This window comes from Fusarium sambucinum, chromosome II, assembly GCF_050947815.1.
Source record: "Fusarium sambucinum isolate potato_lamoka chromosome II, whole genome shotgun sequence".
Classification (NCBI taxonomy): domain Eukaryota; kingdom Fungi; phylum Ascomycota; class Sordariomycetes; order Hypocreales; family Nectriaceae; genus Fusarium; species Fusarium sambucinum.
The window spans coordinates 3,004,187-3,024,176 of NC_139293.1; the positions used below are offsets into that span (position 1 = coordinate 3,004,187).

A 19,990-nucleotide genomic window follows, 5' to 3' on the forward strand; every position below is an offset into this window, starting at 1 on the left:
CGATGCAGATCGTCAGGGCGGGGTATCGAGGTAACGCTTAACTAGGTATACTGGGGTATGCAGGTCCCTAAGCTTTCACGTGCAAGGCACGCGATTATCGATTGCATGGGTCCTAGCTTACCGTTGTCTAAGTATTTCATTGTTCATTCCAGACCGTGAAAAGCGTTGCTTCGTACCCATGAACACAACAACTGAACATTCCAACACGTTGTCCCAGATACTCACAAGTTTTGAACAAAAGAAGAAGAGAGTGTCAATTGAATTCTCGTCGGCGGCTGATATTGCAATGTCACTATCCAGCAATAACTGGCCCCATCGTCTGCAGCTTCGGCAAGACTCAAGCACTAATGACAGGCTAGTGTCAAATTCTCTTTCATCAACCCCATATACACGTCATAGCTGAGCGAAACTAATTTCTTGCCTCGGACTCTTCGGTCATCATCAGCAAAAGGTAATTCTCTCAGAAGATCAATCATCCACGTGAGCGACGAGGTGACGATTGATCAATTGGGAACGATGGCTTCATCAAATGAGTCTTCAGAGACTCATAACGAAACACCAGGACCACCCCAGAAACATAAGCTCCCACCATGGCTGGACCACTTCAACGCACACGATCTCAAAATCTTCTTACGATGCTGGATCGCAATCTGGGCCATGATGCTTCTCATCTTCATCCATCCAGCGCTCACAAATCTCGGCCAAGCCACTTTCCTCGGAGCAATTCTGCTCTTCGCTGTCCCACCTACGAGTATCGTCTTCATCTACCTCCTTGCTGCATTGTCGCTTCTTCTAGGCATGTGTTTAGCCTGGTGCTGGGGTCTTTTGACAATGAAGGCGGCGCTTGCGGCGAGGCCGGACGCTGAAACGCAGGCTTTACTGAGGCAATTGCAGAGACGAGCAGTGCGGAGTGCAATGCGGACAGGACAGCCGGCAGCTTGGGAGGCACAGATTTTGATCCATGATGGGTTCATGCTCGATGCGAGAGTGACGGCTGTTTTCTTCTCTATGAGCTGCTTCTTTATTTACGTGTTGGCACGGTTGCGGTGCGCGAATCCGAAAACAGTCGTGCTGCAGATCTTTGGTACGATTGTCACGGACATATTCCTTCTCTTTGGTCCTTCCATCCCGACTTTCAAGGGTGACATCGCATCAGTACTGGTCAAACCTGGTGCTATTGGCATTGGAATTGGATTAGTGTGTTGCCTCTTCTTATTCCCTCACTCGACGTCCCATGTGGTGCTTAGCGGGCTCGAAAGGTTGATCCGCATGTCAAGCAAAGGAATTGTTGTAACAAGAAGGGGCCTTCAGGGTGATAGTAGTCCACTTCCTGAACTTCATGCAAGCAGAACAGGTATGATATCGGCCTTCAAAGCCGGACAGCCAGCCCTCGCATTTCTTCCTCTTGACTTTTCACGTGGATTATGGGGTACAGACGACATAAAAGGTCTACATGAACGAGTCAGGAGAGTCATGTATACTAGCTTGTATCTTATCGACTTTCAGATCGGTCGAGTTCGTGGACGGGAGAAAGAAGAGGAGCACAGAAAGGCTGAAGCTGAGGGTCATCTCGAACCAGTGGGCGAGCAGGAGAAATATCGGATCGGCCGTCGACAGAGACAGGAAACTGTGACGCTTCTCAGTGCTTTTGAAAGACCCGAGGCGGCAGAGTTACGTTCCAAGACAAGAAATACACTGTTGGAGACAACAGCTGAAGTCATGGAGATTGGGCAGCAGGCGATTAAACTTGCGGCTGATTACGTTCAGGCTGTGAATTCGTGTCGCTGGTTTAGAAAGACGTCGCCTGAACTCTTTCAAGAGTTGAACAGGAGTCTTCACGATCTTCTCGGTCGATCGAGGATAGCCAGAGAAGCATGTGTTGTCAACACGACCAAAGGTGTTCTCGAAGCCCACGCAGAGGTGTTCGACGCCAATGGCAAGCTGAGGCCCATACAAGGAACTGATAGGCCGTTCCTTCCTAGCATGGTTATCGCAATGGTTGTCGAGGAACGTATCCTCAGTTGGGCGACTTCCGTCGAAAGACTGCTGGAGTACATTCTTAACCTTTCGGAGAAGCGCACCAGTGGTCGCATATGGGTTCCGACTCGGATACAATACGCTGTCTCGTGGCTGTTTCATGGGCAGATCACCTACCCTGGCCACGATATCGCAGCAGAAGAAGATCCAGACAAACTAATGGAGGCCGATACATTTGACGAGGAAACAAAAGAAGCCAAGCGACGACTTGAGGTTGGTAGAGGTTACAAAGGATCTTCAGCAAGGCGGAATAAATTTAGCAAGATCCTCATCGCAACATACAACTGGCTCGTCAATCCAGCTGGTATGTATGCCTTGAGAATGGTAGTTGTCACAGTGGCAACAGGAATCCCAGCTGTCATCCCAAGCAGCTCGGGGTTTTTCTACCGAGAGAAGGGCATCTGGGCGGTTATCAGTGCTCAGACGGTGCTTCTCGTATATTTAGCTGACTTCACCTTCTCCCTTGTTTCACGAACAGCTGGAACTATTGTTGGAGGTCTCATCGGTATGGTGACTTGGTACATCGGTGCAGGCAGCGGCATCGGCAATCCATACGGCATGGCAGCGGCCACAGGTGTTGCAATTATTCCTCTTCTTTGGTGGCGCCTCTATCTTCCGCCGTCATTTCAATTTGCTACCATCATGGCTGGTGCAACATTCGCCCTTGTGATTGGGTTCAGCTGGGATCATGATCACATTGTGCAGTATGGTCTTCCAGGAAAAGGTTACGAAGCATTCTGGAAGCGCGTCGTTACTGTTTTGATTGGCTTTGCGGCAGCGTTCATTGTGCAGCTCTTCCCAAGCCCACCATCTGGGACGACACACGTTTGCAATACACTAGCGAATTCGGTTCGCAGCTTATCAGACCATTACGCCCTGTTGATATCACATTGGGGACGGACTGAAAAGAACAGAGCTTTGGCTTCTGTCGCCGAGAACATCTCTATTGAAGTCGCAGAAGTTCTACTGGCTTTGAGTCCATCTATCGCCCTATTGAAAGGCGAGCTAAGCTTCGGACCATTTGATCAACACGTTCTTCAGCGCACCAAGGAACAATGTCAATATATCAACCAAGCTCTAGGGGGTCTCTTGAACCTCGCATCGACATTACCAAAGGAGCTTCAAGACCGTCTCATCCGCGTTGCAGGGATCCTAGATGACCGGTCCATTGGGGACATTATGGCTGTTCTCGCTGTTATCGAACAGGCATTACGAACAGGTTCTCCTCTCCCAGAGCGTTTACCAGCACCATTAACGCGACGAGCAATGGATCTGGTAGAATCTCAGAGTGACGATGTCATTTTGACCGCGACGCTGGTACAGGATGAGGATCATAGACGTTATTGCGTGGCTGTGACGTTATATCTCAAGTTTTTGGGCAGTATTGATGATTTGCTGATTGTCTTGAAAGAGGCCTTGGGTGAGAGACACATCATATATCAGTGGGGTGATGTTAAGGACATTGCATAAGGTGGATAGGGAATGAATATCTGCAGGAATTACCATTGTTGCCTACTAACTGGTATCTAATTTGCATGAGAAGCAGGCAACTGGAGTTATGTAATTATTCGTAACTCGTTTTCAAGCACACTCTAAGTGCCTCTCAGGTCTAGGGTATTGTATAAATACCATAACCTGACTTGGAGATTTCACCTCTTATGCATGAGTTGGTCGAATTTGCCATGAATTCATTTCCAGCATCTAATTATATTTCCACTTCGATGTAGCGCGATTTGTAGTAGCTGGAGGGTTCAAACTTGTCAAGCCTCTATCTAGCATTTTTTACAAACCAGGCCCTGTCGATCTATGCTAAAAACGGCGACAACTTCTATTAAAAGAAGACAGTTTGACATCTTCCAAATCCAATCCGAAGAGCCAATAAACTTGGGCCAGATTGCTTATCTTGTGACACGCGGTCAGACAGACATCTAGAACCATTGCCAACACGGGAAAGGCCGAAAACATCGATGATCATACCTGTGACTCCTGAAGCATTCCAGCCATTTGCGCAATTTTTTCTGCCCAGCCACACAAAAACTCCGATCTTTTCTAGAACCGGGATTTGAGGAACGCGATTGTCAGGAACAGACTCCTTGCATATGGCTCTCTCTCTAACGTGTGGCGTTGTCCTAAACCTGGGACACAAAGAGAATTGGGAGTGGGCTCAACGGTTAATGGTGACAGGGAAACCATGGTGCAATCAATCGGCCTCAACTCTTTCAGTAATTTATCCAGATCTTCAGTGAAGACCAGAGTTTTAATCATTCACCTGTCACTAATTTTCTTGTTTTGACTATACTATGCCAATATTGCTAGTATACAGTGAAGGCATCGTTAATGATGACCATGACCAAGATAATGCACTATATTACCCTGTAACGAGATTCTAGGGTCCCTAGGACACATCTCTCAACCGTTCTTGGAACAATTGCAGGGTCCACGGTCATACCCGATGTGCCCAACCTTACCATTGTTGCTAAGCAATGTCTCAGACCCAGCCAGCTGGGTGAATGCAGTCTCAGCTCACAAGACACCAAGAAACAAGGCACACTTTGACACAATGTCCTTGTGAACATCGAGCTGCCAAGTCTTGAACCCTTTGACCCCTATTTCCAGCCTTCTTGATATCATCCCGTGCGTCTAGATCTCAATTCTGCCTCTCCATCATGAAACTCAGCCATCGTTATGAACGGGATGTCTCAACGACCAAGACTCGTGATCACTCTGTAACAAGGTTTTGTGATTTTTTGTATACATTATGTGACGGACAATTGAGACAGTTGCGTCTTTCCCGGGCGCTGGTGAGGCTGACTACCGTTTCTAAACTCTGTTCGTCCCAAGTGCACGGTCTGGCCTGGCCAATAGACCGCTCCACAATCCTGTCTAAGTCGAGATGCACCTTATTCCCTTGGCACGTCGGACTCAATATCAGGGTCCTTGAAAAATGTATAAAATATATCGGAAGCCTCGCCGTTAGTTGTCTCTGTCTCATCACTTCTCTTCCTCACATCACACAGAGCCTACCAGGCTTTCCTTTGTCTCTTCACTCTTTCAACAACCACCTGTTCATACGCAACGTTTTCTTAACATCCAACATGAAGCTCTTCGCTACCTTCGCTACAGTTCTCGGTCTAGCTGGTCTAGTCCAGGCTCACATGGAGATGACTTATCCTCCGCCTTACAAGAGCAAGAAGAATCCTTACGCCAACGGGGACATCGACTACAGCATGACGTCTCCCCTTTCACCCAGCGGAGCCAACTTCCCCTGCAAGGGATACAACTCTCTTTTCGGTACCGCAGCTGGTGCATCTACCGCTACCTGGACCGCTGGCAAATCTTACAGTATTGAGATCCAAGGCGGCGCAGACCACGCCGGCGGAAGTTGTCAAGCCTCACTCTCTTTCAATGGCGGACGCAACTGGGTCGCCATCCAGTCCTGGATCGGCAACTGTCCTGTTGCACCTTTATCCACGTTTAAATTCACTCTTCCTATTGATACGCCCGCAGGCAACGCTATTTTCGCATGGACGTGGTTTAATAAGATCGGTAACCGCGAAATGTACATGAACTGCGCAACTATCACCGTTAAAGCTCGCAGCGGCACCCCGAAGACACTTATGAGTAAGCGCCCTGCCATGTTCGTCGCCAACGTCGGGAACGGATGCGGCACAAGGGAGGGCGTCGACCTCATGTTTCCCAACCCTGGCCCCGACGTCTCTGTGGGCTCGAGCAACACTGGTCCGCCGGTCGGTCAGTGCCCAGCTGGTTCTGGAGTCGTTGTCCCACCTAAGCAGACTACTACTACCAAGGCCCCTACCAAGACCACCAAAGCGTATGTTTAACCCATTTCTTTGTTTAGAACTGTTTCAGACTAACACTCTTTTAGGCCTGGTGGCGTATTTATCACTATCCCTACTCCTACTACTACCAAGAAGACCACTCTGCAGTCAACAACTCGAACAACAAAGACGACAGTCATCCCTCCTGCACCAACCAAGCCTGCGCGCGGTTTGATCACTCCTGGAACCCCGTGTACACCTGAGGGGTATTGGAACTGCGTCAAAGCCGGTGACGCCTTCCAGCGATGTGCTTCTGGTGTATGGTCTGTCAGTATGGCTGTCGCACCTGGTACAAGATGTGTTCCGGGACAGAGTATGGAATTCACGATTGAATACGCATGATTATGAGTTGGTTTCTTTTTTACGTGTCAACGTTTCCTTTTTTGCGATACCTAGATCGTCTAGAGTAGAGGATGGATAATGTGGTTTGAGATCACGACGATAATGAGTTTAACAATACTTTCATTAATATACCAAAGTTTTTCACAATGATGGATAATCACATGCTTCGGACCGACACAGTTGCCATTCGGTACTCGGAATATTAACCGCCAGGGTAATGACAGACGAAATTAATCAGTCAGTTTATGCTGTCTGGACTGGACTCTTATCTCATTTAATTTGTCTGGTACCTCTTAGAGACCCACTAGAGCATGTTTGGTGGAAAATACCCGTAGCGGTCAACTGTAACCATGTCATTAATAAATCTGAGTTATTTTTGTCCGATGTGGGGGATCAAGTCAGTCCACCTTCTTTTCAACACCATCACCAAAAGCAATCTAGCTGTTGAACTACATACATCAAAGATGGCTACCGCGATACAGGACCCCATTGAGCCTATCACTGTTGATCATCATTCTGAGGATGAAAATGAGTTTGAGACATCCGATTTTGACTCGGCGACGTTGTCCTCCAGCTCAACAAGTTTGAACACGAGCATTTATCAGCATGCTTTTGAGAATGGACGACGGGTAGGTCGGGTTATATATTATGGTTTAATGACGGGCTAACCGATTTGTAGTACCATCAGTACCGTCATGGGACGTATGTTACCATCGTTCTGTTGCTAGTAACTCATCTGACTTGGCAGATATCCAATCCCAAATGACGATGCAGAGCAGAATCGAGACGATATGAAGCATGCCATGATGCTAGAACTTACTAAGTAAGCAATCAAATCCAGTATTGATTACATTCTGACGGTCTCAGTGGAAACCTTTTCTTCTCGCCGATCAAGGATAATCCTCAAAAGATCATCGACCTCGCCACTGGAACTGGTATCTGGGCTATTGATAGTAAGTCATCATCGTTTATCAATGAGAGCACAACCTGATTTAAAAGTTGCCGACAAATTCCCCAGCGCTTCAGTTGTGGGGGTTGATCTTAGCCCAATTCAACCATCCTGGGTCCCTCCAAACCTGAAGTTCCTTGTCGACGATATCGAAGATGAGTGGATGCACGGTGGCGACTTTGACTTTGTGCACATGCGCTGCATTAGTCCCTGGTTAAAAGACGAGGTCAAGGTTCTCCGTCAAGCTCATGAGTATGATTCACTTTCTTCTTAACCCTGGAGTAATTATTTATTGACATTAATGTAGCCACATGAAGCCAGGAGCTTGGATCGAAATCCAAGAACTCGACGCTCGCGCAAACTGTGACGACGATTCCCTCCCTAAAGACGCACCACTGGTAAAATTCTTTGACACGGCAGCTACAGCAGTTGCAAGCTTCGGTATGAAATTCCGTGCGGGAGAGAATCTCCGTGAGCCACTTGAAAAGGCCGGCTTTGTCAATGTGAGCTGCAAGGTTCTCAAAGTCCCGATTGGAACATGGGCAAAGGTAATCAACGACATAAATCCATGTAAAGGCCTTTGGCTAACTTTGACGATGTGAAATTAGGACAAAAAGCTTCGTCTTGTTGGGCTTTATCTGAAGACCGCAGTCAGTGACATGTTTGGAGCCATGGCTGCCAAGCCGCTACGTAAGGTCATGGAGCCAGAGGAGATTGAAATTTTCCTGATTGATGCGCGAAAGGATCTGAACAATGTGAACTATCATGCTTATGAGAATTACTATTTCTGGATGGGACAGAAGCCTGAATGAGATGTCAACTTTAGAAGAGTGCCTGGTCTTGTGAATACAGGTCAACTATTAGGCAGCTCAGAAAGGATACCAAGATTCTGAAAGATTATTATATACATATTCCAAGTGATAGTGCAACTATTGGTTATATAAAATACTGTACAAATCTATGAATTTGGGTGATTTGCAGAACATTGATTGCTCGGTCGAATGGAAGAGAAGATACCACGACATTAGATGAAATGTCACACCAAGAATCAGTGTCTGCCTCAGAAGTCACAAGGTTGATATATTAGATAAGCTAGAAGTGGTCCCCAATCTCCAGAACAACGTGGTCTGTATAAGAATAATAACCACGACCATCTAAGCCTTCGGGGATACGGACTTCTCAGTCGAGAGTCTAGGCCCATTCTCTCCACGCTATTCCTTGTTCATCGTTGACACGTTAAGCGACTGCAACTCTACCTCGTCAATCATTGGTTCGTACACTCTCCAGCCAAACCGAATTCGTTCTAATACCCCCCCACAAACACTCTTCTTTGTTGTACCGTCCCAAGCCTCTTGGTTCCCCTCATCAAAAATCCCTTCCCCAGTGTTGGTTTGAGCCCATTTTCGACTCTTGTCACCAACAAACTTGAGCTGATCCTCCCGATTACAGTTCGTGCTTACTGTGACAGACGGATTTTGTCATCCATACCAAGACAATGTCCGACCAGCCTGCGACTGTCGCTGCTCCCACGGCCCGGTCCGACCTAGCGTCGGCCGTTGAGTCGGCTCCGGCGCCGCAGCCAGAGTTAGTTCCCGCTGCTGATCCACAGGTGAGCCAAAAGCCAATATCCATTTCGTTACGACATGAAACGTACCCATGAATAGGCGCTGACAGCTGTCGCCAGGATGGTGACGAGAGTGAAACTGATTCTGCTGTTGGTGACGATGCGTGAGACATGCCGATACTCCTCTTGGCTGCATCTGCTTACTCTTGTTTAAAGCGCCAGCTCCACTGCTTCCATCACGTCGAGCATTCTTGAATACCGCACTATTCAGGGCCGAACGTTTCACAGCGATAGACACCCTACTGAGTACTTTACTCCCAACGATGAGCAACAGTCTGCCTCGATTGACATCAAGTAAGTGACTATTCTAGACAGGTGAAACCTTGCTTATGCTGGACAGCCACCAAGCTTTGACACAGCTTTTGGGCGGGAAGCTCTTCCTTGCACCTGTCAAGTCTAACGTGCAGGTATGTGCATGCATTGTTGGTCATATGACTTGACTTACTTACAGCGAGTAGAAAGTACTTGACGTCGGCACCGGAACTGGTAAGTCTTGCAGTGGATGTCAACTTAACACAGCTAATGTCTCATAGGCATCTGGGCCATGTAAGCTTTTCGCTTTCTTTATCCCGCACATACTGACCTTTCACAGCGACTTTGCAGACGAGTATCCTGAAGCTGAAGTCATTGGCTCTGATTTGTCACCAATCCAGCCTACGTAAGATGTTCCTCCTCCCTGTTGGTTGACCTTCACTTACAATTCTTAGTTGGGTCCCTCCCAATGTAAAGTTTGAGATCGACGACGCCACGCTCCGCTGGACGTGGGATGACAACACTTTTGACTTCATCCATATCCGCTACCTCTTTGGCGCCATTAAGGACTGGGCCTCTCTCTTTAAAGAGGCCTACCGCTGCTGTGCCGTAGATGGTTGGATTCAATCCGGCGAGGCTGATGTGCGAATTCGCAGCGACGACGGCACTACTGATGATATTGACTGTCTAAAGATCTGGGCAAAATTGTTTACTGAGGGAGGTAAATTGCTGGGGAACTCGTTCTTTGTTCAAGATGGAGAACTGCAGGAAAGGGGAATTCACGAGGCCGGGTTCACTGATATCAAGAGTATTGAGTACAAGGTGGGTATCAAGCTGATGGTTTCAAAATACCTTGCTGACTTGTGGTTTAGTTCCCTATCGGTGGGTGGCCGAAGGACCCTGAGTTGAGGGAAGTCGGAAACTTTGTCCGAGCCACACTCGAGAATGACCTTGAAGGTAAGATACTCTTATCCGAGATTCCAATGCATCTTCTAACAATATTTCAGGCTACACGCTCCTCCTTTGGAAGACCATCCTCCAATGGCCTGACGACGAGTACCAAGTCTTCCTCATGGAGATGCGCAAGTTCCTCCGTAACCGCAAGGTTCATCCCTACATGACTGTTCGATACGTCTATGCTCGAAAGGGAGAGGAGTCTCAGGCTTAGTCACAGCGACAGAAATGCCAAAGATATACGGATAAAATACAAACAGTGGGTGGTTCAGGTTTGACGTGGATTGAGTGCATATCGTACACATGCATCGTTGTTCATTCTTTTAGACATTGGCTATATATTAGCTCACACCGGTGGCCTTTTGTTGCATCATTTACTGGAGGTATACTATTTGATGTCATTTATTATATGACGCTCGTGTTCAAAACTCGGGATTACGGACAAATGCACGTGTTAATCCCCTAAAGAAACTATTCTCATCCAAAATGTACTCACTCACCTGAGAGACTGAGGTCCTTGGTGCCTTGATAACCAGATATAGTGACAACCTTGAATGTCAAGGAAACGTTTTGTATTGTTTTCTTTCTTCCCCTGTAGTATGTACGATAGTATGTAGATGATGCGTCACAACGCCGTCTCCCTTCGATTGGTTAGCTCGGAAAGGAAGCCTCTTAATTGGCTGTCATCGACCACTGAGTCAAATCCTTCCAGGACGTTTGCAGGTGTTTTAGAGGTAACACTAACCCTAGAAGCTGGTTCAGGACGCTGTGAGTGGCTGGGTCGGATTCTAAATTACTTGATTTGTCGCTATTATCGTTTAACGACGAGAATCGAGTTGCAAAACTACAGCAGAATTCGTAAATGGAGATAGACCATGAGATGCGATCTATGAGTCAACTGCGTTCCCTGCGCCGCTATGCTCTTATACCGTAACACTCATCGGTCTGACAGTCTTTGATCTCGATTGAAGTGGTGTCTTTGCCTTCATGATTGAGTATAGTTTCTCGTCAAGGATTAGTCAATGTGGTCAAACAGTAAGCATCAATCTATATATATGATCCCTCATCCTTCTTTGACATTTATTTCTTCAGTTCATACTACATTTGTCTCTTATTGTATAATCATCCATAACATCAAGAGTCAGATCCATCAGCAATGACTTCAAACACTCTGTTCATGTCACCCGAGGAATCAGCCCGTATACAGACAACCGTCTGTAATAGACTGAAACATCGGAAAGAACGAATGGGGCGAGCAAGAGAACACAAAGACGCCAAAGACTTGATTGAACAAGCAGTATCGACATCCTTGATGCAAGACATATCTTCTACAGCATTTGGACTTGGTGCGTCAAGGAAAACCAAGGAAACAATGCCAGCGTATGGCATTGGTGAGCCGTACCTACCTTGCATGAAGAATCTCAATGATCTTGAACCAATGCACCTAAATGACCTACGCATGGAGTCACACCACAGAGGTTTTTTTCTCTCCTTGCGCCGTGTTTCTCCAGCAGCTATCCTCGAAGCATCGTCGTGGGCCGTTGTGCAAGACAGGTCTTCTAGTGATGTCGAGCGTATTGAGTTGTCGATACACAAATCTCAATATACTCACGACATTTTGGATACAGCCTCCGAGCTTGTTGTCAAAGAGCCTTACTACACACTCAATACCCAGGGAGAGTCTATTATACAAGTGGACCATCCTTCAGATCTGATCGTCACGGAAATAAATTACAATCCTGAGTCATGGCGACAAGAACCAAACGATGCATCTTCACAGGAATGCCTTCCACCCGAAGCATATAAAGAGAAAGGCAACCATGCTCTCTTGAAGAAGAAGGATCTCTCACTCGCCCACTTCTACTACACCCAAGGATTAAAGCTACTCTCTGATAGCAAGTCAGACGAGACCCTACAAAACGATATATACAGGAACAGATCCTACGTCAACTTACAACTCCAGAGGTTTGACGAAGCAAAGTATGATGCCTTGTCTTCTATTACACACAATCAGAGGGGTACCCTTAAGAGTCTCAACGCAAAAGCCTATAATCGAGCAGGTCTAGCCGCTTACGGTCAGAGCGAATTCATACAGGCCAAGTCGTACTTTGAACAACAAGCGAGGCTCCAGCCTGATGACCAACATGTGAAACTGCATGTGAAAAGAACCGATATCAGACTTCGAGAAGCTGCAGACGGTGTCTATAACATGAGCAAAATTGTCAGCTCACTCACGAAAACTGGAGGAAGACCTGACGCTGCGTCGTTCAATGGGCCTACCGAGATCAAGCCTAGTCCTGGCGCTGGCCGTGGCCTCTTCGCTACAAGGGATATAAGTCCAAATGAAGTTATTTTGTGTGAGAAGGCTTTTTCTGTGGCCTGGAGCCACGAGCCTGAGACTTTCAGCGCTTTAGTATGCGATACTCGAAAAGACGCTGCTATTAAAGTCTTCCCAGCAGGTTTACACAAAGCTGTTGTTCAAAAGCTACTCAACAACCCTTCCCAAGTTGAAAAGATACTAGGTTTACATGGGAACTACGATGGTACTGGGCAGAAACTAATCCAAGTCGATGACGTCCCTGTCATTGATACCTTTCAAATTCACGATATTGTCCAGCACAACGCATTTGGGTTAGGGCAGCAAACAGAAGACGAAGACATCAGCAATGCAAGCACAGGTCTATGGGTCCGAGCATCGTACATCAACCACTCATGCATACCCAACGCAAAGAAAGACTTTATTGGCGATCTTATACTCTTTCGTGCTGCGAGAGGGATAGCTGCCGGCGAGGAGATCACCCATGCCTATGACGAGTCAACCAGTTGCGAAGTGAGACAGGCTGCTTTTCGCAAGACGTGGAACTTTGAGTGTCGGTGTCGGCTCTGTCTTGTACAAAAGGAAGAGAGCGATATCTTACAACGGTTGAGGAGCCAGGCTGAGGATAAAGCGAATAGTTTTGTGAAAAGCAATGACCCAGCCTGTGCAAGCAGGGTACTGGTCAGAAAGGGGAAAATGTTGCGAAAGGCATTGGAGGAGACGTATGATGAACAACGATATAGAGACTTGCCACGCCCGTCACTTGCGGCGATAGATGAGTGGCTCCATGTTTCCAGTTATAGGTAGATATTATTCAAGAGCTGGTTCGATTCAAATATGTTCCGATTCATTTCGTTATTGCAATACATGCTATGTTGGATCACCCGTTGTGTTGCAGCTGCGCCGCTACCAGACTTTCTAGGCCAATCCATGCACAGAGATACTCACCATAAGCTTTTTTCACATGCGAAATCAACTCGGAGTTACTGAAAGTTTCTCTGCGCCGTCTTACTGTCTTCATTAGCCAATGAATCAATGAAATAGGTACTGACGAGTGATGAACCATGTCGGTCATTACTTAATTGGGATTCTTGAATATCTTCTGCGGCCCTAATATGCCCATTTTGACGTTATTCGAAAGGGTTACTGTATCGGGATGGACATTATGCAGTTGTAAAAGGTACCTCGAAAGGACTGCCATAAACGTAGTGGTGGAAGGATTTGCGCAACCATTTCGATTCCAGAGAGGCTAGCGTTGATCAGCCCTCCTATGGACACTTGGCAGTGCATCTCGGAAAAGAGTCATTCGAACTACGTATTCTTAGGTCATCTAAGCCACTTATTAATTGACAGCCTATAGACTGTATCAAGTTCTGGGATGGGAGGCCTGTGGGTGCCTTTGTCTCTTCTGATATCCCCAGGTGCACTGACATTTCCTATTTCCTGTTCGTTTAAGCGCTGGGGTTGGCCGGCAGGGCTGTTAGCGCTATTTAAGCCACTAGGACTTTGTCCCTGGCTACTAATCTACGTCACCATATATGCACAGTGGTGTAGTAATACCATCGCTCGATCGTTTTTCGACCTTATATCACAACTGTTAGGCTCCCTCCTAGAAAGGCCGTGTCCCCGTGGTCTTTTATCAATCTTTCCTCATTCCTTCAAATCTATTGAAACATCTTCTCATACTTTGACTACAATTAGTGAGGAAAGCATGGGAAATCTACAGCAGGATACCAATGCCGGGCAACAGGCCACGAACGGCTTCGACGTACCTCCACCATACACATCCCCAACCAGTCCAGCACAATCCAATCGATTCTCTTTCTTCAAAACTTTAAAATCCGGCTTTCGTTCGAAACCTGATCCCCTGGTTTCAGCGTTGTGCCACGCGGCTATGCGTGGTGACGAACAACAGGTCTCGGGTCTCGTCTCACAAGGCGCCAACGTCCACGGCCGCAATGAGGATGGCAACACACCTATCAAGTGCGCCATTCTACATGACCAAGCGGGAACTAGTCACCTACTTCTTTCCATGGGAGCAACTACAAATAAGCTACCTCCTCTCTTCAAAGCTGCGGCCGTGGGAAGTTTGAATGTCTGTAAAATGCTGCTTGACTCTGGTGAGGACGTGAATGAAGCGTCTAAATCTGGTGAGCCGTGTTTTATCGAGGTTCTAAACAAGGGGAACCTGGCAGGTGTGAGGTTCCTCCTGGAGAACGGTGCCAACCCGGATGCATCTACAGTGGCCGGTGGTAGTGTTCTCGCACAGGCTGTCAAGAAGGACCAAGTTGACATTGTTTATGCATTGCTCGAGCATGGCGCAGATGTAAACAGTCACGATGTCCAAAGAAATTCGGTTCTCAACATTGCTATTCAGACCGGAAATGCGAAACTAGTGAAGCTACTTCTAGAAAAGGGAGCCCAAACCAACCCAGCCACTATCCTTTGCACGACGATCCTCGAGTACACCATCAACAAAAAGCGCTTAGATATTCTCAGACAGCTTGTGGCTGCCGGTGTTGATCTAGGACTTACAGATGCCCAAAACCAACCCGTCCTCATAAAAGTCATCAGGAACCCTTTTCTAAAGAAGGATGACAAGCTGGAAGTCCTGCGAATGCTCATGGACAACGGCGCTGACCATGACGCCACGGATATAACGTTCGGACTGCCTGCGATCTGCCATGCTGTGGAAACAGCCAGTCCAGAAGTTGTCGAAGAACTGCTCATCCGCGGTGCAGGGACCAAGGTACGCATGTTGGGAGGTCAAACTATGATAACATACTCGATTGACGTGAACCACCGCAATCACGTCAAAAGTCTCTTATCTCACGGTGTTGATATCAACGAAGTGGACGGCTTGAACAGAACGCCGCTGATGCTGGCAATTTTGAGGCTTGACTTCAACATGGCCAAGTTGTTCATGGATCATGGAGCTAACCCGATGGCGGATGTGAACGAGAGTGCGATCAAGTTTATCAAGGCTTTGAAGAGAAGAGACTTTCTCGAGATCCTTGGTCTCACGGGAGAGCCGCGAATACCGCATGCCAGGAATTCACCCGCAGGTCCTTCTACAACTGAAGTTCATGCACCTGATGTTCCACCGCCATCTTACGAGGTCGCTGCCGGGAAGGCTTGAAAATCTTTCAATGCCGTGACTGTTGGTATTGTTTCGAGGATCGGCGATCAACTCTGGTCATACAAATCTTCTTATCTTGTATTTAGATCGCTATGCTCTAATCTTATTTGATGACAATGACGTTGACCCATCTCAGTATCCAGAAACATCAGGCCATTCCGTCTCAAGACCCTCCTTGATAATCATGCCTTGGAACACTCTAAATAGCTCTTTGTTCCTCTGCACATTATGCGGTGATAAATCCTGATCGAGGCAATGTGCCGCTAATAGGCCCGCAGCCTCGCCAATGTTCCACTCCACAGGGTGTAACCTATAACATCCATTGGTGATGTGTGTCGTGCCAATATTCTTGGATGCAGCCAGAAGATTTGGTCTCTCCAGAGGGATCAAAGCTCCGAGGGGGATCTCAAATGGGCAGCATGCCACGTCGATATAGTTGTCTCCACCAGTGGATGGATGAAGATCGATGCGGTACATGCCTACTCCTACACTATCAGGGTAGTGTACTGCACCCTTGGAGCCGCGGACATCAAGGGACAAATCTTGCTCGACGACCGTTGTGACAGCTTTGATGCGGCGCGATTCCCGGACGTAGGGTGCCATGGCCAGACCGTGTTCTGTACCAGTGATGTCGCCTCTCAACCGAAGGCCAGGATAGCCTGTACCTTTACCATCTGCGCGGGGACAGTCTGTCTGTAGATAATACAGCATGCTGTAGGACAAAGACGCTGCTTCAGCAAGACGCTCTTGTAGTTCGTCTTCGGAAACATCGATGATGGGTTTCTCGAAGTAGTCAATCATGGGCCAGTTCACAAGGCAGATATCAGACTGATAAGCCCCAGGCGTAAAGTTGTCCTTGGCCGCAATACGTCGGAATGTCCAGAGATTCATGTCTCCTCCAGACTTGCGCTGATCAGAGATGACCGAAGCTGGATCATCATTAGGATTCGGCGTAAACTCTCGTTCAACGATCTCAAGGGTTCGAGGGTGAGGTGCTTTGAGGCCAAGCAGTGGCGCGCCCCAGAAGTCGGGGTGACATTTTCGCCAGTGATCGTATTTCTCCGGCTTGGGAATTGTATTGTCTTGTCCTTCGACATGATCCACGGCGAAACAGATAGAAACCGCCTGTGAGTTTTGAGGCTGTGCTTCTTCGGGTGCACTTGGTTCTCCCGTGTCCTTTCGCGATTCGAAGCCGGTAACATAGGGAGTGTTTGTCATGGGCAGCAAATCCCCAAGTTCTGTCGCGTCAATGACATATTTCGCATCGACGGTAAAAGTGTCCTGTATATCCAGCTTCCGGAATGTTATAGATTGAACGACCTGTCCCAACATATCACAAGAAACAGCCTTGACTCGCTTCTTAACAACCAGTAAGCCGCTGCCAATAAACGGCATCAGCATGGCTTCAATAACGGCCACTGCAACTCTTGGCTCATGACAAAGCTTGCTGACATGTCCAGCACCTGGGTTCAGCTGAGGTCTCCGCCTTGCATCTTCTGTCAGGGGGTAATTGTCGCGGTAATATTGTCTGACGCCATCTCTCAGAGCGCGGTACGAGCGCGTAACGCCGAATTGCTCAACCCAGGTATGTTCATCTGGTGGCACCGCTTGACTCGTCAATTGACCGCCTAGCCATTCGTATTCTTCTGTTAATAAAACGCGACGACCTCTGCGAAGAGCACCGAGAGCTGCAGCGACACCTCCTAGACCGCCGCCGACAATGAGGATGTCTGTTGAAAAAGACTTGGGGCGCGTGTGGATATGAGCTGTCTGCCAGGATGAGACAGGGTTTGAGGCTTGTGGCTGATCAAGGTCAAGGTCACCCATGATGAGTGAAATGTGAGTGTGAAAATAAAGCACTAAAGATCAATCTGTAAACTGGAAATGTTTATTTTCTGGGAAAATGTCTCTTTTGTAACATCACTCGGATCTTATGCTTATGATCAACTTCGTGTTCCCGGGACTATCTCTTTTACTGCCATCTACCATTACATTTCCACGCCCGACAATCCCCGTGAGGGGTTACACACCAATATCTCAGCACTTAATATGCACGAGGCCCAATAGCCGTCACAAGACGCCCTGGAACCAACAGTTGCCAAGACAAATTGTCTGACACGACATGCAGTCATTGCAAATCCCCCGCCCCGTCTTTGTTTCCTCGTTTTCGGGTACTTTGATCAAATCTCCCCGATCCTTGATCTCTTTGTCGCCTTTCATACCCGCAATAAAAACACAAAGAGACAATGCCAGACGTGGCAAAGACAAAGAATGGTCCAAAGCGGGCTCGTCTACCGACGTCAGACAAGAGGTACCCTCGTAAAAGAGGTTTGACGGCGTGTCATGTATGTCGCGCCAGGAAGACAAAGTGCGACAACGTGCAGCCTACGTGTGGGTTTTGTGCAGCGTTGAGCATTCCTTGTTCTTACGATAACGCTGAGAGGAATCTATCGCAGTGCGTTGCTTCCATAACTGATTTGTCCTCAGTGTCCTATTAATGCCAACTGCATAGGTTTGATCCAGCTACTTTGGAAATCCTTCGCCAATTGGGGCAGATCATCAGCACCCAAGATGAACTCACACACACAGTTCGGTCTATTGCTGCGTCCCAATCTCATGTAGCATTGGGGCCAGGTGCATCTCGAGATCAACTACACTTCGACGGTAGTCTAAACACAGATACAACAGTACAACCGCAGCATGAGCTTCACCCAACAGACTGGTTTGCAGAACGGTCAGATTCAGCTTCAACGACGCCAGCCTCATCTGCAAGTGCAGCTGCAGTTCAATGGTTCGGAATTCTAACCAATGACGCCCCAAACGAAGAAGTCCTAGAACCAGATGCGTTGCAGGGCGATCTTCTTGATACAACTCCAGATGGTCAAGTCGAAAGCGAAATCACACCATTACAGAGAGCAACAAGGGCCATTGACACACAGCCAGAGATATCCAACAGACGAACCAGTCGCAATTCGAAAATCTCAGAGGAAAGCCTATGGCAGGCTTCCGAGGGCATATCACTACTCGATCAAGAGCAGGGCCTGTTTCGGAACTTTTTGCATAGAATATGCTCATGGGTAGGTTGATTGACTCTCTGATTGGGGCCTAGTATTAACACTTCCAGCTCGACTTGTTCGATCCAGCCAGAACCTTCTCCACAAGAGTGCCACATCTCGCTGTGCGAAATGCAGGTCTTCTTAACGCCATCCTTGCATTATCAAGCTACCATCAGTCTCTCGACGAAGGCATTCCACCGAATCAACGTCCTGACCAAAATATAGCCTTGCACTATTACTACCAAACGTTACACTATGTTCAAAAGGCTATGCGGTACTCGACGTATCAGAACAGCCAGGAACTAATGGCTACGACGCTCATGGTGTCAACGTATGAAATGTTACGCGGATCACGACAAGACTGGCAGAAGCACCTCCAAGGTGTGTTTCGGATACTAAGATCAAGACAGATTGAAGTAGAAACGTCAAGTCTTGAAAGTACAACGTGGTGGGCCTGGCTACGACAAGATATTTGGGTTGCTTTTCGCGAGAAGAGGAGAACGTATAGTACGTGGGTGCCCAAAAAAGGATATGCGGAGCTAGATACTCATGAACTAGCTTCAAGAGCTGTCTGGATCATGGCGCAGGTCATTAATTTCTGTGCCGTCGACTCGTCGGTTGAGATGGAAGGTGGCATGGTGGAGAGGATAAGCTGGGCAAAGGCTCTGAAGAACATGTTGATCGAATGGCAGTCTCATTTGACAGTTGAGTTCTCGGCATTGCCTACCATGGGCCATTATGGGACCGATGTCTTCAAACCGCATCTCATACATCCACAATGCTTTGGTATGTAACGTCGTCTTCATTTGACATCTATACAACTGACTGAAGATAGGACTTGCGGTGCAGCTTCATCATTGCTCCCGAATTCTCATTGCAGCTCACGAGCCACAACTTGACGGCATACAAGGTCTGCTAAAGCTTCAAAAAGAAACGCAACAGAGTATCGATATAGTCTGTGGGATTGGCATGACTCTCAACGAAGACGCGTCAAGCATGTTGTCCTCACAATGTCTCTTCATCGGTAGGTTCGTATCGTACACATCTAGTGTTTTTACTAATTCAGGATATAGCTGGTATGTTTACGCAAGATCCTCGTCAGAAGGAGGCTGTCTTGGAGATGTTGGATTCTTGTCAGAAAAGATGCGGATGGCCCACGCCTTCACTCAGGTCGGAGCTGGAAGAGATTTGGAAGAATCCTGATGCTCTTTGGGATAGTCAAACTTGATAGAATAGCTAAAATTGGGAGATCATTGAAAGAATAGCGTATATAGCATCTCGAGTCCGCTCGTAATCTATTGAGTTCCTATGCTTCAGAACTTGGAGGTGAGACTTTCTAACCCTTGCAAGCACATAACTACGCCATTATTCGAGATACTCCCCACTCATAAATGTTCCTCGTGAGCCAATGTTTCATTCGAACCCTGGGCGTCAGCTAACCTGCATGTTGGCTGCAGCCCCCTCTGCTAAGTCCGAAAGGT

At 47.5% G+C, this 19,990-nt stretch overlaps 8 protein-coding genes across 8 annotated transcripts; 7 read left to right on the forward strand and 1 right to left on the reverse strand.

Annotated features, from left to right (window-relative positions):
- Window positions 1-516: 516 nt before the first annotated feature.
- Window positions 517-3,507, forward strand: FSST1_007818 (uncharacterized protein; the record flags this gene model as incomplete). The annotated part of the gene is made up of 1 exon (XM_083224640.1): window positions 517-3,507. The coding sequence occupies one exon, from the start codon at window positions 517-519 to the stop codon at window positions 3,505-3,507; it is 2,991 nt and encodes a 996-aa protein (XP_083083779.1).
- A 1,625-nt stretch (window positions 3,508-5,132) lies between these two features.
- FSST1_007819 (uncharacterized protein) lies at window positions 5,133-6,218 on the forward strand (the record flags this gene model as incomplete). Its single annotated transcript, XM_083224641.1, has 2 exons — window positions 5,133-5,869; window positions 5,924-6,218. 2 exons carry the CDS (start codon window positions 5,133-5,135, stop codon window positions 6,216-6,218), a joined length of 1,032 nt encoding a protein of 343 aa, XP_083083780.1.
- A 464-nt stretch (window positions 6,219-6,682) lies between these two features.
- Window positions 6,683-7,979, forward strand: FSST1_007820 (class I SAM-dependent methyltransferase; the record flags this gene model as incomplete). Its single annotated transcript, XM_083224642.1, has 7 exons — window positions 6,683-6,847; window positions 6,898-6,920; window positions 6,967-7,041; window positions 7,086-7,171; window positions 7,218-7,419; window positions 7,475-7,715; window positions 7,776-7,979. The coding sequence occupies 7 exons, from the start codon at window positions 6,683-6,685 to the stop codon at window positions 7,977-7,979; spliced, it is 996 nt and encodes a 331-aa protein (XP_083083781.1).
- Window positions 7,980-8,662: 683 nt separating this feature from the next.
- Window positions 8,663-10,211, forward strand: FSST1_007821 (S-adenosyl-L-methionine-dependent methyltransferase; the record flags this gene model as incomplete). Its single annotated transcript, XM_083224643.1, has 10 exons — window positions 8,663-8,776; window positions 8,852-8,895; window positions 8,948-9,085; window positions 9,132-9,198; window positions 9,250-9,277; window positions 9,325-9,337; window positions 9,384-9,449; window positions 9,499-9,865; window positions 9,916-10,000; window positions 10,051-10,211. The coding sequence occupies 10 exons, from the start codon at window positions 8,663-8,665 to the stop codon at window positions 10,209-10,211; spliced, it is 1,083 nt and encodes a 360-aa protein (XP_083083782.1).
- A 942-nt stretch (window positions 10,212-11,153) lies between these two features.
- On the forward strand, window positions 11,154-13,121 carry FSST1_007822 (uncharacterized protein; the record flags this gene model as incomplete). The annotated part of the gene is made up of 1 exon (XM_083224644.1): window positions 11,154-13,121. The coding sequence occupies one exon, from the start codon at window positions 11,154-11,156 to the stop codon at window positions 13,119-13,121; it is 1,968 nt and encodes a 655-aa protein (XP_083083783.1).
- A 904-nt stretch (window positions 13,122-14,025) lies between these two features.
- On the forward strand, window positions 14,026-15,453 carry FSST1_007823 (ankyrin repeat-containing domain protein; the record flags this gene model as incomplete). Its single annotated transcript, XM_083224646.1, has 1 exon — window positions 14,026-15,453. One exon carries the CDS (start codon window positions 14,026-14,028, stop codon window positions 15,451-15,453), a length of 1,428 nt encoding a protein of 475 aa, XP_083083784.1.
- Window positions 15,454-15,585: 132 nt separating this feature from the next.
- On the reverse strand, window positions 15,586-17,280 carry FSST1_007824 (FAD dependent oxidoreductase-domain-containing protein; the record flags this gene model as incomplete). Its single annotated transcript, XM_083224647.1, has 1 exon — window positions 15,586-17,280. The coding sequence occupies one exon, from the start codon at window positions 17,278-17,280 to the stop codon at window positions 15,586-15,588; it is 1,695 nt and encodes a 564-aa protein (XP_083083785.1).
- A 419-nt stretch (window positions 17,281-17,699) lies between these two features.
- FSST1_007825 (Zn(II)2Cys6 transcription factor) lies at window positions 17,700-19,737 on the forward strand (the record flags this gene model as incomplete). The annotated part of the gene is made up of 6 exons (XM_083224648.1): window positions 17,700-17,908; window positions 17,966-18,530; window positions 18,578-19,016; window positions 19,068-19,295; window positions 19,345-19,533; window positions 19,583-19,737. The coding sequence occupies 6 exons, from the start codon at window positions 17,700-17,702 to the stop codon at window positions 19,735-19,737; spliced, it is 1,785 nt and encodes a 594-aa protein (XP_083083786.1).
- Between the last annotated feature and the right edge of the window lie 253 nt (window positions 19,738-19,990).